The sequence below is a fragment of the Anas platyrhynchos genome, chromosome 3, assembly GCF_047663525.1.
Source record: "Anas platyrhynchos isolate ZD024472 breed Pekin duck chromosome 3, IASCAAS_PekinDuck_T2T, whole genome shotgun sequence".
NCBI classification, from domain to species: Eukaryota; Metazoa; Chordata; class Aves; order Anseriformes; family Anatidae; genus Anas; species Anas platyrhynchos.
Genome location: NC_092589.1, coordinates 94,910,425 through 94,931,642, shown reverse-complemented (window position 1 = coordinate 94,931,642; position 21,218 = coordinate 94,910,425). Strand labels below are relative to the sequence as shown.

The 21,218-nt window shown below is 39.9% G+C and overlaps 1 protein-coding gene across 42 annotated transcripts in view; it reads right to left on the bottom strand.

The window, feature by feature from the left end:
- Window positions 1-21,218, bottom strand: part of DST (dystonin) — a 297,166-nt gene that overhangs the window by 51,479 nt on the left and 224,469 nt on the right. For all 42 annotated transcript variants that reach the window (XM_072036347.1, XM_038176486.2, XM_072036332.1 and 39 more), the window contains 11 exons: window positions 15,807-15,968; window positions 14,515-14,685; window positions 13,376-13,542; window positions 11,264-11,423; window positions 10,686-11,012; window positions 10,427-10,511; window positions 9,062-9,303; window positions 7,823-8,029; window positions 4,000-4,119; window positions 3,720-3,827; window positions 1,771-1,989 (listed from right to left, as the gene is read on the bottom strand). In XM_072036347.1, coding sequence (XP_071892448.1) covers window positions 1,771-1,989; window positions 3,720-3,827; window positions 4,000-4,119; window positions 7,823-8,029; window positions 9,062-9,303; window positions 10,427-10,511; window positions 10,686-11,012; window positions 11,264-11,423; window positions 13,376-13,542; window positions 14,515-14,685; window positions 15,807-15,968 — 1,968 coding nt within the window. The remainder of the gene's footprint in view (window positions 1-1,770; window positions 1,990-3,719; window positions 3,828-3,999; window positions 4,120-7,822; window positions 8,030-9,061; window positions 9,304-10,426; window positions 10,512-10,685; window positions 11,013-11,263; window positions 11,424-13,375; window positions 13,543-14,514; window positions 14,686-15,806; window positions 15,969-21,218) is intronic.

Below are 21,218 nucleotides of genomic sequence, written 5' to 3'. Positions count from 1 at the left end.
GGGAAGATTGAACAGACATTGACCATGACAAACCACTGTCTGCTGATGAAGAAATAGCAATGAAAATACAAAAAAAAAAAAAAAAAAAATCTGACCCCAGATACTTACTGAGAATGGAATTCTACTTGTATGCCTTGCACCAAGAAAAACAGTACTGCTTAGCACAGAAAAGGAAAAAGCTGAACTAAGAATAGTTGGAAAGTTTTTAGAAAATCATCCTATGTATTTTATTTTTGTGCACAAATAGATCCGCAGAGTCCCCATTTCTAGGTGCAAACCTTATGATGCTGGTACTCTCCCTCTGCCAAAAGCTAAATTCAAACCGATTAACTGCATGATAATAGAAATATAAGTGAATATATATAAGAGAATACAGAAAAGTATTTGTATTCAGAACCTTTTTTTTTCTTTTCAGTATTGCTACAAATGATCTGGTCTTTGCCATGATCTATGATTGGGTAAACAATTCCAGTAAACAAGCATTTCAGATCAGATTACGTGTTAAAATTGCCAGACATTAATCTTCTGCTTAAACAAATCTCTGCTAATGGCATAGCCCAGGGAAAATGCAAAAATACAAGCCCAGATGAAGGGCCTCTCAACCAAGCAGAATGATTAAAGTAGATGGGGACCAAACCTATAAGTAAAGCAGTGTGATTTGGTTCATGGTGACTAATCAAGATAGTTTGACAAGCTCCTATTACATACCTAGTCTTTGCAGAGAATGTTTGTTCTTTGTGGACACAAACGAGTGAACCCCATGTTTACCAATGTATCAAAGTGGCACATCTTCATTCACTGGTCTCAGAGTAAACAGGAATTTGAAGCCAGGCTTCACCCTATCTACCTTGAGTCACTTAATTGAAACAGCTAAAATTAAAAAAGCCCACAAGTAGTCACTCTGTGCTCTGTAAGGAGAGCCAGGTACCTCCAGTAGGAATATGGGCTTTGCATGTGCAGGCTTTTAACACTGGTGGGATAAATCTGATGCCACGTAATACTAGAAGCCATCTATGAAGCATACGGATTTTTATCCCAGCTGATTATTTCTCTCTGTAAGAAAGCCCATATGGAGGCCAGCCTACAACAACATTCCCTCTGTTTTGCAATGTTCTGTTAAACAATTATTATTTTTTAAATTATTACATAACAAGTATACTTTATGTGAGAAATGGTTATGGGGTTGGCTGGAGCCAAAGCACTGAAATCTTGGGCCTAGAATTATCAGTCTTCAGTTCCCAAGATATCAACAAAAGAAATGCCATTTTTTATAATACGTACATGAGGTTGTATGCATGCTTACTTATATACAGGCTGTACACACAGAACATTTCAGTTTCAGGAGGCTGACAGCAGGTACTCTAGCTCTTTCTATAGTCTCCTCTTACCTTTTTTTGGTTCTTACTTCATCATCCAATTTCTGTTCTGTTAATGGGTTCGGTTTGTTCCAATACTGCTTACTTTTAAACACACTTCTAAGCTATCAGCTTTTGTATGCTCAGATCTGTCACTATAATGGCATTTTTTCCACTTTAGCCCTCTTCTATGGTTTTACATTGTTTGCTGCCTTCCCCAGATAATCTTGTTTGTGTGCAGAGTTTGGAAAAACAGTAGAGACATTCACTATTATTAGTTTAAATAACTTTTTTCAATAGAAGTATAACTGTCTGGGTTTTAAGTACTCACTAGAGTATTCCACAGTTCTCTCAGCAGAATACAACTTAGCTTTTCACATTTTGTTTTATTTTTTTTAAACAACAAAATTCTTACCCGATGTTCTTCTTGTTGTTGCTTTAAGGTTTCATATTCAAGGGCTGGTGCAGGAAGCTGAGAGATGATCATTTCTGTTTCAGTTAACCATGGCCAAAGCTCTTCATAAGTCTCCCAAAACTGATTAACCAGAGACTGAGCCCGTTCCAGCTGGAGGTTTCTCTCAGAGTTCATTTGACAGACTGTATCGTATTTCTGTAACAGGCTTTCCAGTTTTTTCTGTAAAATAATATTAACAAAAAAAAAAATAGCAATGTCTGTCTTTCCACACGTCTATTACCCTGATTTCTAAAGAGTCTTTGATAATTATAACACCAAACCACGGCGAACCAAATCTTAGTTTTGATTGTATTTCTACAGTACCAGAGTGTTTAGAGGAAAGAATCAATATCGTGGGAGATCTGAATTTGGCAGGGTGCTTTCTAATTAATTAAAATACATTTAACAATGTCCGATATTTACAAACAACACCATTCACAGGATTTCCAGTCAAGCTGCAGATTATTTGACTGCACGTTGTAGCCCCAGTTCCTTACAGAAAGCACCCATCTTCAGCAGCCCGTGGCAGAAGCCAAGTTTTCCACAGCATTTCTGAATCAAAGCATCATGAACAGCTCACAAAAATCTTGGTTTTGAAAATCTGACAAGAGAATAGGGTATGCTGTCCTGCTTGTAGCTTACAAACTTCCCACAGAAACCACATTATTTTCCAGGTTATCATGTGTTAATTAATGAGGATGTGTTACCATTAATATGATGGAACTACAAGGTTTAAACGTTACAAACCTACTCTGTTTGGGGATATGATAACAACAGTATCAACGAACTATACATTCTTCTTGTGGAGGACTGCCCATGTTATCATTTCCATGAAATATAACATGCAACAATGCATGTAAATACTGGCCTTGGAAAAACTAAACATATAAAAAAGCCATTGAATGTGAAGCAAAAAATATTTCTGGCAGAACAAACTATCGTTTCATTTGTTATGTCTTGCATGTAAATTATGTATAGAGATGCTATCCAAAGGACAAAACAGCCTAACACACAGACGCACAGTATTTTTGACTAATGCATATATTCAATAGAGGCCCACCTAAAATTGCTCTCCCTTATGACTACATTTTAATAGACTGAACAGCTCATCTATTTTAAATTCACTTAAGAGCAAATCAAATTTATTCAGAGATGCTGCAGCACAGCACAATTAGCGAAGTACTGCTGGTCACTGGAAGGACCCGATTCACGTGACATATCCAGGCACATCATTCACATAACACATCCACAAGTTAGCACAAAAAAAAAATAATCCATTATAAAATACCAGTAGGAAAGATCTGCATGTATGTATGCACATGTATAGATACGTTTATATGTCGTGTCAGTCCCCCACCTCAGGCTCTGTGTGTACACATAAACAAATGCATAAGAACACCTTTCAGAGGCTGTGTTAGTCAACAGGATGGAACATTCTTGGCAAACAAGAACAAGGCTCAGACTGAAATCATCAGAAATGAAAGTAAAGATTCACACTGAGGTGCCAGCCACTGAATGGGGCACAGAAATGCACACACCCAGCCAGAGCTTCACAGACCCAAGAGAAGCGAGGAAGATCAACAGCCAGATTCCACACGCATCACCCCAGCTGACTAATACCTAGTCACTCAATCATCTCATTGGCTAAAATGCTATTTACCACGCCAGAGACAAATGGGGCTACAAAGTAGTGTCAGACAATGAAGTAAGTACACAGTGCTTGCTCTTTGAACATCCTGAAGGAAGAATAGAGATACATGACAGCATTTCTTCCAGTGTTACAAACCTCAGACTAGAAGTGGATGTAATTAAAGCTTTTTCATCAGTTTTTTGAAAGATACATAATAGGAATCTTCCTACTTATATATTATCTTCACATCCACTGTAGCTGCAAACTTACGGAACTTTACCTTTATGGTCTGTTTCTCTTCTTCAGTGCATGTGTTCATTATCTTATCCCCAGATTTAACAAGTCCATCTATAGTATCCTTGTGTCGCAAAATCTCCATGGTAAAAGCCTTGAAACACAATAAGAACTGGTCAGCAATAAAAAATAAGAGTACATGGAGCAAAAACTATTTTTGAAATGCATTATGATAGACATAAAATTAAATCACACTAGTACATTTTCTAGATGGAGAGCGTGCTGGCCAATAATTAACATGACAGTTGGAAATGCATTTCTTTTACCTTTTGAACTTGTAGCTGAGCTGCGGTCTGGTCTTGCTCAAGCCTAATATCACCCAGAGACATCAGTTTCTTTTCTGTTTCTCCAATCCAGGCGAGTTCAGCATCAGCTGCTTGATCAAACTAAATGAGGGAGACATGAATTAGTTTGGTGATTCTATATACGTGAAATTAGAATGACTGTTTCAAAATTTTTAAAGGAGATTAAAAAGCATACTTTTAAATTGGTAGAAAGATGGCAGTTCACTTTCCATATGAGTTTTTTTATATAAATTAAATACAAAGCCCAAAATGGTTCTGAGGAATTGTAATAAAATCAGCTTAATTCATAAGCATGACAAAGAATGGAAGGGTATTTTTCCAAAGCCTACAGCTCTCTTAACAGACATGAAAATTAAAAGGGTTATGATTTCATAATTTTAACTGAATTGTTTATTTTTATTCAACTTTCATGTCTTTACCATCTCTATATTTATTATTACCGCTCCTGTTGTAATTACAGTAAGAAATAGCTGTTTGATGTTACCTTTTTAATCTTAAAAGCCACCTTGATATTAAATGATTAAGGTGAAACAATCACAATTCAACTAAGTCAATGAAAAAAACAACACGCTGAATTCAGAGAAGACAGGATTTCATCTAAATCTAGACCGTGGATTAAATTTGAAAATACTTTGGGGCATTTGGGTGCAGCCAGTCCTTTCACTAAAAGATTAATTTCTGAATCCTGTTAGTCAACACTTTAATGTTTCAAAAATTACCTTGAAGCACTAAGGTAATTAGAGGATTTAGAGGATCTTTTTCTTACTAATTTGAAAAGGAGAGTAAGAGATCCTGAAAAGAAGTACCTGGGGATCCAATTCTGCTGAAAAGTAAGAGTCTACTGAGAAAATTAATAAAAATCATATATTATATCTTATGCTCAAGTTTATAGGCATGCATCTCAGCACATACATATTGTAGTACTCAAGAGAGGCAGCTCTGAGCTTCAGCCATGTTGTGCAGGATGGTCAGATACACAAAACAGTCACCACAGAAACTACTAAGAACTAACTACTTTTTTTCTAAAACACTGATCCCTGCTGCAATTAGATGAAGATTAATATGGCTCTGAGCTATTCTGAAAGTCTGTTAGGACATTTTAGGTCAGAACTTGTTACTTGTGTTGTTGACTACCACACTTTCTTCAGAAGTCTCTTTCTGACCACACTCAGTCCCTCTTGTCTTTTAAATCTGATGGTCTGTGCATTTGTGGCTATAGAACCATGACAGCGTTGCTCCTGGAACAGAGCTGCAGTTCGCTTTAGCCACTAAATCACTCTTGTCTTAGTGGTTAATTATGAGTCACGCAAAAACAAAAGAAGCAGTTCTGAGATTTCTTTCTTTATGAGTCAATCTTTTTCAGCCTTATTTAATCCATTTGTTACATGAAAGAGAGCACAAACATTCTTTTTCACCATACGTCATTTCTCATTTAAAGTAAAAGGAAGTAAAATTTTGTCCTAAATATTGTGACTTCCCAATAGAAAGGTATGCTCCGAAACAATTAGCACTGTAAACATTAGCACAAAGCACATGCACCAACGGTGTTTAAACACTGACTTTAGAAACTGCATTTCACAACCAAGCTCTTTGGAAGCCCATCTATTTATGACCCAACTAAAGGAAATGAACATGATGTCAAATGTGTTAGAGGTACAAACTAACTTCAGTATGATTTGCTGAAACCAAAGATTGATGGGCATGTCAGTAATATTGATCGAATATTGAATGGAAATAATAAAATCAAGGTGTGGCACTGAAATGTCCAGATTCCATAGAAGTGAGGAAGGACTGGACTCTAAACTCCGTTTGATGAAGGTACAGGATTTCAAATTTGCGATGTACACATATAAATAATATTAAGGAACAAAAAGCACAAAATTGGTGCTCACTGCATCCAAAATTCAAAGAGATTTTTTCCATTATGCCTGACAGAGTTATTTTTTGAGCCATGGCTTCACTTAAGTCACTATAAAATCACCTATTTCAACCCTATCCAGTTTAATCAACCATAGTTCATGATGGTACTTCTTCTTCTAATCGAGAAAGACTGACTTGTGAATACGGTAGCATTGTGAATGCTCTCTGAATGCTTTGTAAAACATTCTTTGTGGCTGCTTTAGAACAAAAACCAAGTAAGTCAATGCAGAATATGATCCGTTTCCTTGTGGCACCCTTTGCGCTGGGGTAAGATACTGACCAGTACCTTCACTATTGAGAAATAGGGATGAAAACATGCAGCAGAATTTGTCTCAGATAATTCTATCCACTTGGGAGAAATTGCATTAATTTATTAAGCTTTTAAGCCTCTGTTTACAGAACGAACCAATATGCTTACTCATTCGTATCGCTTACTGTGTTTGTCACCATAGCCCAGTAACGTCTATCAGAAAAAATGCTCCAGTTCCACTCATGTTCTCGGTGGCTTTGTCCTCCACCCAGAAATTTTTAATAGTATTGGTACTTAAGTAAGTTCAGGGCAAGCTCACAAAGCATCAGCTCCTCCAAAAATATTTTATATTATGCATGGTCTATCTGTGAGCAAAATCGAAAGCAGCTTGTGCTTCACTGGAAACACATTAAGCCACTTAATCATGGGATATAGTACATGGGATGTACAGTGGGGTGGTGTGAGGAGATGGGCTGAAGTGGAAGTTGGGGGGATGCAGCAGTAGGGTGCAAGATGCCCTCGTAATATCAGCAAGTGGAGCAGCAGCTCTGGACCTTTCATGCATGGACTTGAATCTGCTGAACTGGTGCTAGGGGATGCAACATACTCACACAATTCCGTCAGGTTGAAGGAGAGCCAACATCCACTCTTCTATCTTACCTTATCACTCACCAGAAAAACACCCTTCATTTTTGAGGATTTAGTTTAATGAGATGAGATAATATTCATAGCATACCCCTTAAAAGGTTAAGCATGAAGTTATTTTTAACCTCGGAAATAAGGAGATCTGAGTTACTGCCAGCCTCTTTCAGTTGGCTTTCAACAAACTTTGGAAGTGTCACACATGCTTTCTCCTTGTCCCATTATAACCATTTACAGGAACTGTTAGGAGAAAGACAAATCTCCACTGATATTTTAATGCCTGAACTGTAGGCAGACACTGGGAAATTGTGTCTCCACAATGCTTTTATAAGCACGGAGCTTAAATATGGGACTATTTAGTGATGAAATTAGAATGGCAGTTCTCGAAGTGTACCATATATACACATCTGTGCGTGTTTAGAATTTTTCATGTATTTAAAAACTCAGTTTTTGTGTCCCAAGAAGAAAAGTGTTGTGGATATGAGTAAAAGCAATTGTTATTTAAATTCTCCTGTGCAGCTTGGAATAGGATGATCCAGCTTTTAATTGTCAAAAGTACAGAGGAGCAAGACAATCAACTGATGCTTGAAGGTATGGCTACATTAGTGATCTCAGTGTCGCATCCAGGAAGATTTGCTGGGAAACTGGACTCTATTTTCCCTAACACAACCTGATCCGTGAAAGATACGAGCCATTCAGTTCTTACCCAAGCAAACTCCCACTTAAGAAGCCACAGGATAGTTAGAGCAATATTAGCTGCAGGACTGAGGTTTGTGTCAACAAGAAGTCAGATGATTACACCAGCGTACATTCTAGCATGCATACCTTTACAGTGGAGTCACATTCCATTCAAACAGGCCTTTTGCTGCTCGAGCACAACAAACGTTTGGCAACGCTATTAAAGGACATCTTCTGTTCAGGTACATGTTGCCAGAGACAACTTAGTATGGCCCAAAACCCAGTTTTCTGTACCTGCTGGGATCTCAGGATGGCAGCATCAATCTCATCCACCTTCTGCGAGATCGTGTCGCTCACCAATCTGTATCGCTCGTTGTCCTCTGTTATCATCTTGTCGAGCCCCTCTCTGGCCCTCCATGGCACCAGCTCCAGGAAGGCACTGCCGACTTCATTCAGGGTGTCCACTAAGGCTTTGTTGTTCTTTGCTTCCTTTTTCAGCTCCTGCAAAAAGCCATTTAAAGTAAATGTGCCAACACATGAGCTGAACACACACACAGCTTGCACATGGTTTTTATTCTCTCAACTACCGTGTTGAGAACTGAAATGTGTTCCAGGCACACCAAAGGGATAAATTAGCACAATTATTTTCAGCTCCGTTTTATGAGCTTTTTGATACTTGTCAGTTGTTTGACAGAAAAGTGAGTGATGCTTGAAAGTTTCTATAGAATAATCCTAAAAACATTTCTCCAGTCAATGTGATACTCTGAAATTCTCTGGAATTTATTAGAGTTGTTAGTAGTTAACGAAGCAATCCGATAAAATAAAACTAACACATATTCTTTGCACCCTGCAACTCCATAAAGAACTAAATCACCACCAAAAGTATGAAATGAAGCAAAATATGATGAATTCAAGCGATTCCTGAAATGAGCAATGACTGGATTACATCCCAGTCAAATCATCATACAATCCTTCAGGAATGACATTTTTCTTTACAGGAAACCCTATTGCTGATTCTTTTTTTTTTTTTTCTTTATATAAATATATATATATATATATATATATATATATATATATATATATATCAGAAAACTAATGTATTTTTTTTAGCTTTTTTTCTTTCAAAACTATCCAACTTGTGCTACATTAAAAAAAATACTTATTGATAAACAAAATTAGTAATATATTTAAATGCTGTCTTTTTTATACTTTTTAGGATTTTATCCATGTCATAACTAAAGAACCAAAATAACTTTGTTTGACAATTTAGGAGTTTTCCCAGGATTAGGTAATTGCTCAAACAAAAAGGAAATGTTGTGCTTCTGTGCTAAAAATAAACCTCAGCCCAGTTTTGTAAGTGATTATAACAGATGACTCTGGAAAGTGAGTTCAATTCTTAACTACTGCTACATTTAGTCAGATGATCCGATGCCAAATTAGTTATTCACAAAACAACTTCCTGCCAAACAGAAGTTAACACAAAACTTAGTTGAATCATTCAGCAATAAATAATTCACAGGTTCTAAAACCTACTTTTTGTCTTTCTTGTGCTTGGCTTAATTCTTCACCCTTTGGTATTTGAGTTTCATATGACAGTAACTCCACTTCCACTTTATCAAGCCATTTGCAGAGCTCCTCATGAGTTGAATGAAGTTGACCTGCAAGCTGCAGAGCCTGCTCTAAGGTCTTGGACACGTCAGAGCTCAATTTTGTAATGTCTTTGTACCTCGCTTTAATGCCTTCCAGTTTATCTTGAATTATTACAACTTCATCACCTAAAATATCAGAAGGATGTTATTTCCTGTGAACACAAATCCTTAAAAGAAAAAAAAAAATCCCAAACATCAACCCACACCTATTACAGCAATCTCAATAATTTAATTTATAAAATGACCCAAACAAGGTGACAGGGCAAATCCTCACCTCTTGTAAATAATTCTACTTCACTAAAAGTCTACAGAGCTACAAAGTTTACCTCAATTCAGGATCTAACCTTCTGTGGTTTTTTGCTTTACTAAAGTTTCAGAAAGTAAGGAATGTGACCCAAAATTTAATGCAGATGTTCTTTAGAAAATCACGATACTTCTTATAAAGCCACCCCCACCAAAAAAAAAAAATCAAACAATAACAACAACAAAAAAAACAGATTATAAAAGTCACTGAAAATAGTAAGAAAAAAAATCAACCAAATATTAACTACAGTAATATATCATTCTTTAACATGTACACGCTTTACCATCTGTTCAAAACAACTCAAAAGGCTAAAGTAAAAGCAACCTCCTGAAATGTATTAGTATATATTCAGTTTTCATTACAGAATACGCATAATGTTTAAGTGTGGAATAGAAAAAGGATTCCCCTCCTTCAGCCGTGTGTGTCTTACAGAGTTCAAGAACTATAAAAGTACTGGAAAATCTGGACAGATGTTGATCTACAGAACAGACGTTGTGTACAACTGGAATGCAACTTTTCCCACAATATTAGCTCCAATGGTCAAAGCTTTCCTCTTGCAGTTAAAGGTAGTCTAATATCTCATTCACCTGTGAATGGCTCCAGGGAATTGACTGTGTCCACTGCCAAACAGCCCTCCATTCTGAGTAATGCTCATAACTTCCTATTAGGAATGGAATGCAGGTTCACTAAAATAATTTGCCACTAAAAATAATAAGGAATTCAAGGGCCAAATTCCCTACAAGCATAAATGGACTTTTGCTCACACACATTTGGTCCAAAACGTAACCTACCTTGACCTCAAACCTTTATTAAAATAGACAACTGCAACCGCTTTAAGCAGCAAGTATGGACTAATATTTACAAGTTTGACTTCACTCTTCTCATAAGCACTTTCAAGTACAAGAAAAAAAGCCCAGTGAATTGTAATTTTCTAAAAGCTCTCACCTGTTGTTTGCTTGAGAAGCTCTAAGCCATTTTGTATAGCCAAATCAACATTTTGTTTTCTAAGAAGAATCTCCTCCTGAAGATCCTAAGAGGAAATGTTATTTGTGTAAGCACAGACATAATAAATGATACTACTTTTATTTGGAATAAGCATGTTTCCATTTTAAATAAAATATATTAATGAAAAATAAATAAAACATGGATATGTAAACCATATACAAAACTGAATGAAATAATAAATGAACAGAAATCAAAATACCAGTAGTTCAGAGTGCTGTTTCTCAATCAATTCTGCGTTGCAATCTTGGACTGTCAATTTGCTGAGTTTATCATGGACTTCATTCAGCCAGTTCATCAATTCAACTTCGTCCTCCCCAAAAATTTGAGCATTGCAGTAGGCTTGTTGGAGAAGTTCAGACCTGCTGTTGCTCTTCTCTTGAATCTCAATGTATCGGGCCTGAGAAGAATCTAGCTTTTCCTGCACCATATCTTTATCTTCCCTGGAGCTCATAGTCTTTAGAGACTGACCAATACTAATGGCCTGATGTAAACTCTTATTGTGAGCTAGAACATCATCTTCTAGAGCCTATATATTTTTTGAATAATGAAGAATAATGGAAAAGAAAATGAGAAAAACATAAAAGAAACGTAAGTGGAACTAAATAAAAACTGAATAAAAAAAATGACATTGCCAACATAAACATATAAAACTCAAATAACAGAAAAAAATGAGTATGGTAAAACAATGGTACAGCACAACAGCTTTCCCATTTGTGCTGTACTTTACAGATGAGTTTAGAAAGAATGACACAAGCAAATTTGTGGTTTGTATCTTACTTTATGCTGAGCAATCTGCTGTTGCAGTTTGGAGGCCTGCGTTCCAATGGGTTCAGCATTTGCAAGCCTCTTTTCTGTGGCGGTCAGCCACTCCACCAGTGGCTCCAGAGCTTCATGAAACTGCTGTGCTACCACTGAGATGCCTTCCAACTGGCGGTTCCTACAAACAAGGTGTTTTTTTTGTGTGAGGAAGTATATATTAAATATTTCTTTTCTTAAAAAGACCCTTGAATCTTGAATCTTTGGAAACGAACAAACAAAAACCACAATTCTGTCTTATTCTAGGAACTACAATATGAAATAGAAATATATGAAAATGAAACAGAAATACATCCACAATATCCAATAAAAAAGCAAGGTGAACAAAACCCAAACAAAACCTACCTCCAAAGCTGTTTGAAGTTCTTATAGCTGATAGGTAAGTTTTATAAGTAAAAGGATTAGCACCATATTCATATACTTTTTTTCTAGCACTCCATTCAGCAAAACATTGTTCGATACCCAATTAAGGTAGTTCTCAACTTGTAGCTGTCTTTAAGCATTAAGTTACATCTCCCTATTACAAGTTTTAAAGTTACTCAAAGGCTTTATTGAACCAGAACACATTATCATGCTTACTCAGCGTTGTAAAATACCTTTTAACATTTGTTCAGTGATGTGAGCAGAACTACTTGGCTCTACTCTGTATCTCTTGTTCTGGATAAAAGCTCTCGATGAAACTAATGAGAAAATGTTAATAAAGCACAGAGACTTGACCTCAAAAAAAAAAAAAAAAAAGCAGTATCTAAAACATTTCTGTTCCAGATTATTACTTTTCAGAGAAGATTCTTGATCACAGGAATAGTCTCCTCTACCACCACTGGTAGTAGAAAGAAATCTCCCTCAAGCATGCTTTTAAGAGAGATTTCTCCTACATGAAAAACATCACAATATTGTCTTTCAACAGGGGATCTTATTCCAGGTAAAAGCTATGTTCACACATGCTTCCCAAGGTTTATAAGCAAGGGAGACCCAACAGGCCTGGCACAGTTAGCTATAGAATGCTCACAGAAATACTCTACTTAGTTTTCAAAATCATTGTCAGATCTCCTTTTCATTTCGAGAGACCAGCCAAAGAAAAATGGAGACAAGCTTCCAACTAATAGATAGCTTAGAAAAAAATGCAATTTCATTTTTAATTATACATCACCAGACTGGGAGAAGAATATTAAATTAAACATAACATTACCCAGCTAATGAGTCAGATAGTTTCAATAAATTAAAGAAAAAAAAAAGGAAATAATTGTCTATTAGTGGTTGACTCTACTAATTAAATAATTGTATTATTAGTACAAGGCAACTAAAGAGGTTTGGAGTAAAGGAACTACAGAGGGAATAGAAGGCAATATAGGTGAGTTTAGAATCATAGACAAATCATAAAGTATCTAAGTGTCTGTATATGTGAATATTGTGTCTTTTTTTTTAATTGGAACTTGAATTGGACTGCAATCTCTTTAAGAGTGTTTCTGCATTGCTAGAATATATCTGCATACCTCAATGGTCCTTTTTTTCTTGAGAACTAAGGCAGCTCAGCACCTTGCATAAGTACATCAGAAACTGACAGCATGAGGGTTACTAAATGCTAGAAACTGATGACATAGATGACATCAAACAGCAAAAGAGGGGAAGAGTTGAGTGCCCCCTCTTTGTAGCAGCATGTCAGGATTTTTAAGTTTTGAGGTAATATCATTAGTAAGTGTCAAGAATGTACTTGATTCTATGCAAAATAGATGTGCTTTTCTTAATCAAGAAACTTCAATTAAATGAACCAACAGAGATAAAATGTTCAGAGGATACACATGCCGTCAATCCTAGCAGATTGTCACACCTTAGGCTAAAACGTTATTAAAACAAATTAAACATTTGTTTAAAGCTTTTACTCTGTTCAAGGCATGTCTCTCCACTTTTTCTTCAGAGGACCTATTATATCAACATCGAGACACAACGATGTAATGTACGAACAAGTATGATAGTAGTTAAAAAGATTTCACATTAGAGTTCCACTTGCTGCTTCTAACCATCTATCACGTGCTATGTCTATATTTTTCAAAGCTATGAAAGAATTTCAAATACCTTGTTTCAGCTTTACTGAGCAATGCATCCCATCGACTGTCGAGGAAACTCAGCTGTTTCAAGATTTTCACTTTATCAGCAGGTTCTGCTGACTCTGCAATTTTCTCCCCTTCACGCTTGATTACCTCAACAGTAGGCTTGCGGTCATCCAGCAACCTCTGGAGAAGCTAGAGAGAAAGCAATCCGACAGCAGGTTATTAAGGAACATTGTAATATCACAAGTGTAAAAACAGAAGGAGCTGGACTTCTTGAAAACCTCTTAAGCAAAAAAAAAAAAAACACAATGCTATTTTGATGGAAGTGTGATGCTATATTGTGATGGTGTGAATAATGCTAATCCAAAAAGGGAGATGTTCCCCTCCTCCCCACCCCCAGATGCTCATTTTATTCTCTGAACCACTTTGAGACATATAATGGAATTCACTGATCTAGTCTAATAAATTATTTTCTTCCTCAAGAATAAATTCCACTTCTGCCTCAAATCTTCTGTGCCACTTCTCTCCCCATTCTCTAGTAACCTTTGGTAAGATGACCATTCCCTCCTCTGCAGGGATCCCAAAATGACAACCTGTTTTGGCCACAGATTTATGTTAAATGTCTGCATGGGAGCTGGCCACACAGTCCAACTGCGTGGACTTCTATGAGCTACAGTGTGCTTCTTTTTTCTGTGACCATTTTGAAAATTCACAGAAGGTGATAACACTGCTGGTGTCTTTATATTAACCCAGTCCATTCCCCAAGAGCACTCCAAATAATTACCAACAATGATCAGATCAGAACAGGATCAAGATTCAAGTACTTATTGGAGTTATTAAAATAACAATTTGTTATTACAAATTTTTGGCGAAATTGCCAAAAACTGGATTTTACGTCGTCCCTTTTTCCAATAGACCTTTAACATCTCTTTCCAGAGGGTGTTAATTATTCTAACTAGAGCTCAGATTGCAGTGTCATAAGCTGTCCTATGCTCCCAGAAGACGAGCCTTTCTCCGAGCCCTGGGCAGACTCTGGAGTACCAAATGGATGGCTGTCTTAACCACCTTGGTACACCTGAAAAGACTTCATGCTTTGACAAAGACTGGGAATTTATTCTCATTGCTCCAGTGAAAAGAGAGATACTCTGAACGGATTTTACTTACTTTCTGTTCTTGTATCTGGGCCTTCACGACTTTGAACTCAGCAGATGGTGGTTTCTGATTAGCCACAAGTTCTTCTGTATCAATGAGCCAGCTAAGCAGAGATTCAAGGGCATCCTGAAACCTCCCACAGTGAAGGAGAGCTTCCTGCAATTGTGCAGCACGCTGGGCAACCTGACGAAAAATAGAACATCTGACTGTACTCACCTTTTTTCTTATTTCTGTGAAACAAGCGGCCAAAATTTGCTCAACACCTGGCAATATCATTAACTTGTGCTCTCATTTTCAAAGCTATTTGTAGCAGCACTATGGCACAACGTACCATTAATCTCCACAGTCATCAAGTGAAGAGCGGTTGACTCTCAGTGAACTAGACTGCTCTAGTAGTCCATTACAGGAGATGCTCCTGTTTTATATAGCTACAGTATTATGAAGTACACTGACAGGATGTTTGTGTTTCAGATGGTCTATATTTTCCTTATAAAAAGACTGAGCCAGGCACCCAAAGCAGCAGTTAAGGGGCAATAAGCCCTTCAAAGGAAAGAAGAAATAGGAAAGGAGAGGACAAATAAGTGCATTACAAGTGTCTGTGGTCCTGCTGCATCACCCCTTCAGGCAGACAGAGAGCAGAGGAAACCAAATGCAGTTTCCACTTCCCACCCTTGCCATTTTCAACAGCAGCTACTTCAGGAAGAGAAGTCTTCAAAGCATCAGAAAAAAAAGTAAATCTACAGCAAGTTTTCCAAAGCAGTGGTACCTTCCAATGGCTCAGGCAACCCTTAAGGTACTACAAAGGAATTGTGCCACAAGTCACACAAAGCTGGGCTGTATCAGTGCCGCACTCCACAGGTATGACCAGTGCACACAAATCCAACAGAAGGAAAAAAAAAACGTGAACAAAGACTGAAGAGGACCTACTCAAAAGCAGCTATCTACAAATGACTTTGCTGCTTTTTCCATATAGGCATCACAGTTCCTGCCTCTTTGACTGGGTTATCAACCTTCTCTGCTTTGCTTATGCAGAAAGGAACACGCAGCCCTGGAGGAATCTTTCCTCAATGAAAAACCATGATGGACCTACAGAAAGTTTGACAAAACCTTATAAATGACAGCAATACCTCTGGCAACAAGCGATACAAATCTGATCCTTAGAATTACTGGTGAAGATATTGTGTAAAGCAACACAATTCATAGTCTCACTGAATATTTAATTTCCTGTGTTTTGAAAGACATCAGTAAATAAGTAATCAAAATATAGGACACGACAAAAGCAGAATAGTATACAAAATAATAACCTTCTTATTAAGAGTCTTCCACCGGGTGTTAACATCTTCAAGGTCATGTTCAAGGTTCTCTGTGTTGGTACTTTTAGCAGCACTTTGAATAAGGCCTTGGCCCAACCAATTTACCTCCTGTTGCTTAACTTGCAGGGGTTCAATTTCTTCTTTCTGGAATACCTGCAGTTAGAAAAACAAGACACACGTGAAACATTATGACTGCTAACATAAAACACATCTAGTGCTTCCATCACATTACGCAACCCAAAAATGCTGAATTTGCTGAGTTGGTATCTAAAAGAAAGGAAACCATTCCTCACCAGCGCCCTCCTAAAAAAATAAATCAATAAATCTAAACAAAACAGACTTAATCTAAACAGAATAAATGTAATACACCATTGAGGTAAAATGACGTACATTTCCATGAGTAGTTCTCGACAGGAAGGAAAGGGAGAAAGAATCAAGGAAAGCATCTGAAGACAAGGAATGCATTTATCTGTTTCATTATCTGTCTATAAATCCTACCAAAACATGGTGCAGAAGGACCGTAAATTGTCCTTAAATAAACAAACAAACACCAAGACAGACTATTGGGCATTTTTTTCCAAATTAGGGCAAAGACAAAACTTCCAAGTTAAAGGAGCAGTGAAGGGAGAATGATTTCAAGGCAGGTTTTATGAGAATATAAAGGTAAAAAGTGAGGAGGCAGTACGGATGCTGCTGAAACAGCATCACAGTGGAGACCCATGAGAATGGTTTTTAATTCTGTGAGATACTCTTGCAAATTGCCAGGTCTTTGACCGGACCCAAAGAGCAATTTGAACAGTTTTCTGTTTGCTTTATTTTACTCTCTCAGGTATTTAAGGCTTTTCAGAGTCATTATTACCATTAGCAACAGCAATGTAAATCTCCACTTGTATTCAACTGAATGAGGCTGAGCTGACACCAGTGTCAATGAGATCAGAAAATGGCCCGAAGCCCCTGAATTAATTACACAGGCCAGTGAAAAATAACCAATGAATAAACAATGCTAAAGAATGCTCAACTTTTGACCCTAAATCCTTCTATTTCTATAGCAGCATTCAGTAACAGTTTTGGTGTACATTTAGAGCATTCAAAGCAACCTTTCTCAGCATCCTGAAAAGCAGAAATCACTTCAAACATACCAATGACTCCTCTTTTGCACCAAACACAGTATGGCAAGTGATTTCTTTTAAAGAGGCAGCCCCCAGGTGGCTGAGCACACTTCCAGGAGCTTGACAAGTCAATCTAGAGGCCAGAGCAAATATACTGAGCGGGACGGGTAAAAGCAATTAAGCATCCGTACGAATTTTGCTACTGTGGACCAAAAAAAATAAATGAAAACTGTGGTTTCACAAAAACTCACAGGGCACAACCAGCTGGCTGCTCCCAGAAAAGGGAAAATGCTCGTCTTTTTCTTCACTTCAGGGTAGGGAGGAGCAGAATAATCTTTTTACACAGAATCAATAACAAATTCTTCTTTTACGTCCCATAAAGCCTCATCTTTTGAAAGCAGTGCCCTGCCACAGAGGGGACTGATCTCCGTAATCTGCCCTTTACAAACACAAGCGTTCTTTGCAAGGAGAAGCTTAAAATAAATTACAATTATTGCTGAGGCCAAAGTTTACCGGAACAACTTAGCAACAAAGTCTGAAATATCTCAGATTTCAACCGGAGTGGGAAGAAAAAAATTACAGAGCTGACAAAACACCCTTTACTTATTACCAAGCTTCGCTTTTTACTTTCTTACCTCACCCACCACTCACAAAACATTGTGAGAGCCGGTGCTTGTAAAACATTGCCATGCCGTCAGATCGACTTTCTGGCACGCAAATGCAAAAGAAGGCTTTCAGAACATGCGGTGAGCCTTTAATCTACATGCCTTGGAAACCACAACAATCTGATACTGTTGCTTATACCTTTATGAGTAAGGCGGCTCAGCCGGAATAAATGGGCTGTAGCTGCCCTTGAATGGCATTGCCTTTAACCACAGCCTGTGTAAAAACTGAACACGAACATCGGCGCGCGGTGGAGGCTCTCCAAATCAAGGGTAACAGACACCATCTGGACAATAAATAACCATACACCCAACAGCTGGAAGTAATCAGCCCTGTCAGCGATTGCCCCTTGTGCATTTTCGGAGCTGACCATCTCACCTATTTTGGACGTCTTGGGTGCGCTACGCCACTGACACTGCCTGCTACATCTGCTGAATTAATAAAATGTACAATGTCTCCAGCCACAGCCAAACTGAAAGACTTCTGTAAACAGCTATGCTTAAGGTTGCATTACAACTATTTCACAAATGGATATATTTTTTAATTACCTTATTAGACAACAGGCCATTGCAGACTGTATCCAAGGTTTCTTGGATGCCTGTAGTCCAGATATTGCCTCTACTTCTCCCTGGGATAGCTTTTGGACAGTTTACAGTGCTATCTAATTCAAGCTGTTGAACAGAAAATGCATTTTCACTTGAGCCTGTATGTGCTGTACTTGATTCCTCTGGATCTGATAAAACCTCGTATTTTGCTAAATCCACATCACCAGTATTTACAGCACCGTTCGTATAATACACGTCTAACTGAGGAGGTGCATCATCCACATAATCCCTCTCCACTGTTGTGGCTCGCGTTTTATTCTTTTCATGAACTTCATATGCATTTTCCACCTCGTTTTGGTTGAGGGAAACACTTGGTCCATCACCTTGAAGAGGATCTCCATGTGTCAGAGTTCTCTCTTTGAAACTTTGTAAATAAGAGTATTTCTCCCCCATCTCTTCCTGATCACTCTCACATTTTTGTGGACTGCTTTGTTTTACTCTTCCAGAGGGCAAAATGTCACATGAAGTCAATCTGCAGCTTTCCTTGACAGGGATACTGCTGCTTGCAAGCACTGGGGCTTGCTGCTCTCTGCAAAGAGCAGGGAGAAACGGTCTGAGCTGACCGACTGCCTGGATTTCTTCTGCAGAAGATAAACTCTGTATTTGGGCTTGCTCCCCTGCTAGGAGTGTATCCTGTCTTTCTTCCCTTTCTGTTGGAGGGCTGCACAAACCAGAATCATCCTCTTCCGAGGTAAGTGAATTCGTACCCCATTTGCATTTGCCTGATTTAGCTGTATCTGACGTATCAGCAGGCTCACTAAACGAGCATTCGCTCTTATTCGTGTAATCTGAAAAGTTGGGCGGAACGAACATCCTCCACGAACGCCGATGCTCCTTCTTTTCCGTGTGAGACTTGGCTTTGGGCAGCCCCCCTGTTCGAATGATGTCGCTGTTCAGCTTGAGAGCGTCGAAGATCATTTTTTCATCCAACTTGTTGGCCTCGCGACTCCTGAGCTCAAACACACTGGAAGACGTCAGGGCACCGTTGGAGCACAGCGTGCTGATATCCAGCGTCCTGTGACTGTAGGGCAAGGTCCGGTCCGTGAAGTGCCTCGAGGAGAGGCTGCCCTTGGAGCCCGAATCGATCTGTTCATTGAGCCGCACCGTGTCGTAGATGGACCTCTGGGGAACGTAACAGTCTTCGATGTTCAGGTCTTCATCTTCCTCCCCTTTGCCTACACATGGAGGATTCTGACGCAAACAGTCCGGCCTGCTCAGTGGCTTCCCCATCTCGAAACTGTCCACACAGGGGTACCACCACGCCTCTGCTTTCAGAGATACGAGGGAAACATGTAAAAACCCACTACCAGTCCGAAGAACTACAGTAAACTTGCCCTTAGCACAGGATGCATAGATACAAAATACACAGCATAACTTATGAGGTGGTTAAGGTCAGAATCAGTGCACCGGTTTAAATGCAACTTTACCTGGATATGAGTTACTTTTTTTTTTTTTTTTCTCTAAAATATAAAGTGCTTCAGTAAGAAAGGAACAGAAATCTTCCGATATCAGAGGCAAACCAAGTATAGCAAACCCCAGCAGCGGCTCAACCACTTAAAGCCCTCCGTGGAACATCCCACTTCTTTTTTCAGGTCAGAATTTGTCTCTTAAATCTCCAGATTAAGCCTTCCGAACGAGCCAGCATTACAGCAGGCAGCACATTATCTCCTGTAGGTGCCTGCTGAACTGTAATCCATTTACGCGGCGCGCAGAAACCCATCTCCTGTATAAATAAACCATGGCACGGCAGCCCCAGAGCGCAGCCTCCGCAGCGGCTGCGGCCAGTTCAGACCGAAGGCACGGAGGAAATTTCGGAGTTAAAAATAAAAAAATAAGTTAAATCCGGCACGGCCAGAAGCATCGGAGAGCCCTTGACTTTGTTTTTGGCAGCGGCTGGGGATGAGCCCGCTCTGAGGGGCGGCTCATTCTCCCCTCGTCCCGAGCTCTTCGGCGGCGCTCGCAGGGGCGAGCATCGCGTCCCTGAGGCACGGCCAAAAAAAAATAAAAAAATAAAAAAAAATAATTAAAAAATAAAAAACAAAACGGGGGCTGCTGAGCCCCCCGACCCCGTCCCGGGGAGCTGCTCCCCTTCCAAGGCAGCGGCGGAGGGGGGCAGAGCCCACTCGCAGGCTCCCCCCGGCAAGGCACCAGCAGCTCGCCCGCCCCGCTACGGCCCCTTCGCCCTGAGGCGCGGCGGTGAGGCGGTGGCGGTGGCGGTGGCGGGCCGGGACGAGGGAGCCGGGCAGGGCAGGACGAGGGCCGCCGCCATCCAGCGGAGCGGAGCGGAGCCCGGCAGCTCCCCGGCGGCTGCAGGGCGGCCTCCCGCAGCAACGCCCCTCCGCCTGCCTCTCAGGCACCGTCTGCCCCCGCCGCCCGCCCCGCCCGGCCTCCCCGCGCCCGGCGGATGGGAGGCGGTGCCCGGCCACCTCCTCCCCGGCCCCCCGCCGCCTGCTGCCCCCCGACGGCGACGCCGGGGCCGGCACGGTGACAGGGAGGGCGGCAGGGAGGGTGACAGGGCTCGGCTGGCTCCCCCCGGGCGGTGCGTGCCCCCCCGGGGCTGGGCATCCCGCCCCTGCCCGGCGAACGCCTCAGGGCGTCCCTCAGCTGAGGGCTGCCGGCGCCGTCGTTTGGCTGTGGGAGTTAAGCTGGACATCTTGACGGATCCGCCCCCAATTTCACTCTTTACGGATCCCCGCCACCACCGACACCAATTTCGCTTTAATGCTTTTGAGTTCTGTTGAATGTTTCACACGGTTTTGTTCCCGTTCACCTCCGGTGTGTGGCTCACAGGCACCAGCCTCCAGGCTCGGGGCAAGGGGCAGCAGGGGTCCAGCTGCCCCTCTGCCCTGGCTTTTGGCAGGATAAAAGCAAAAATGAACGAATAAAACTGCTTATACGTGGAAGATGGTTTTTGCCAGACTGGGAGCAGCATGAAAGCAGTGACACAGGACAGAAGATCAGGTCTTGGACATTTCCATCTCCTCAGCGCTTTGCACGTAGCTCATAATAATGTATGGGCTGGGCTG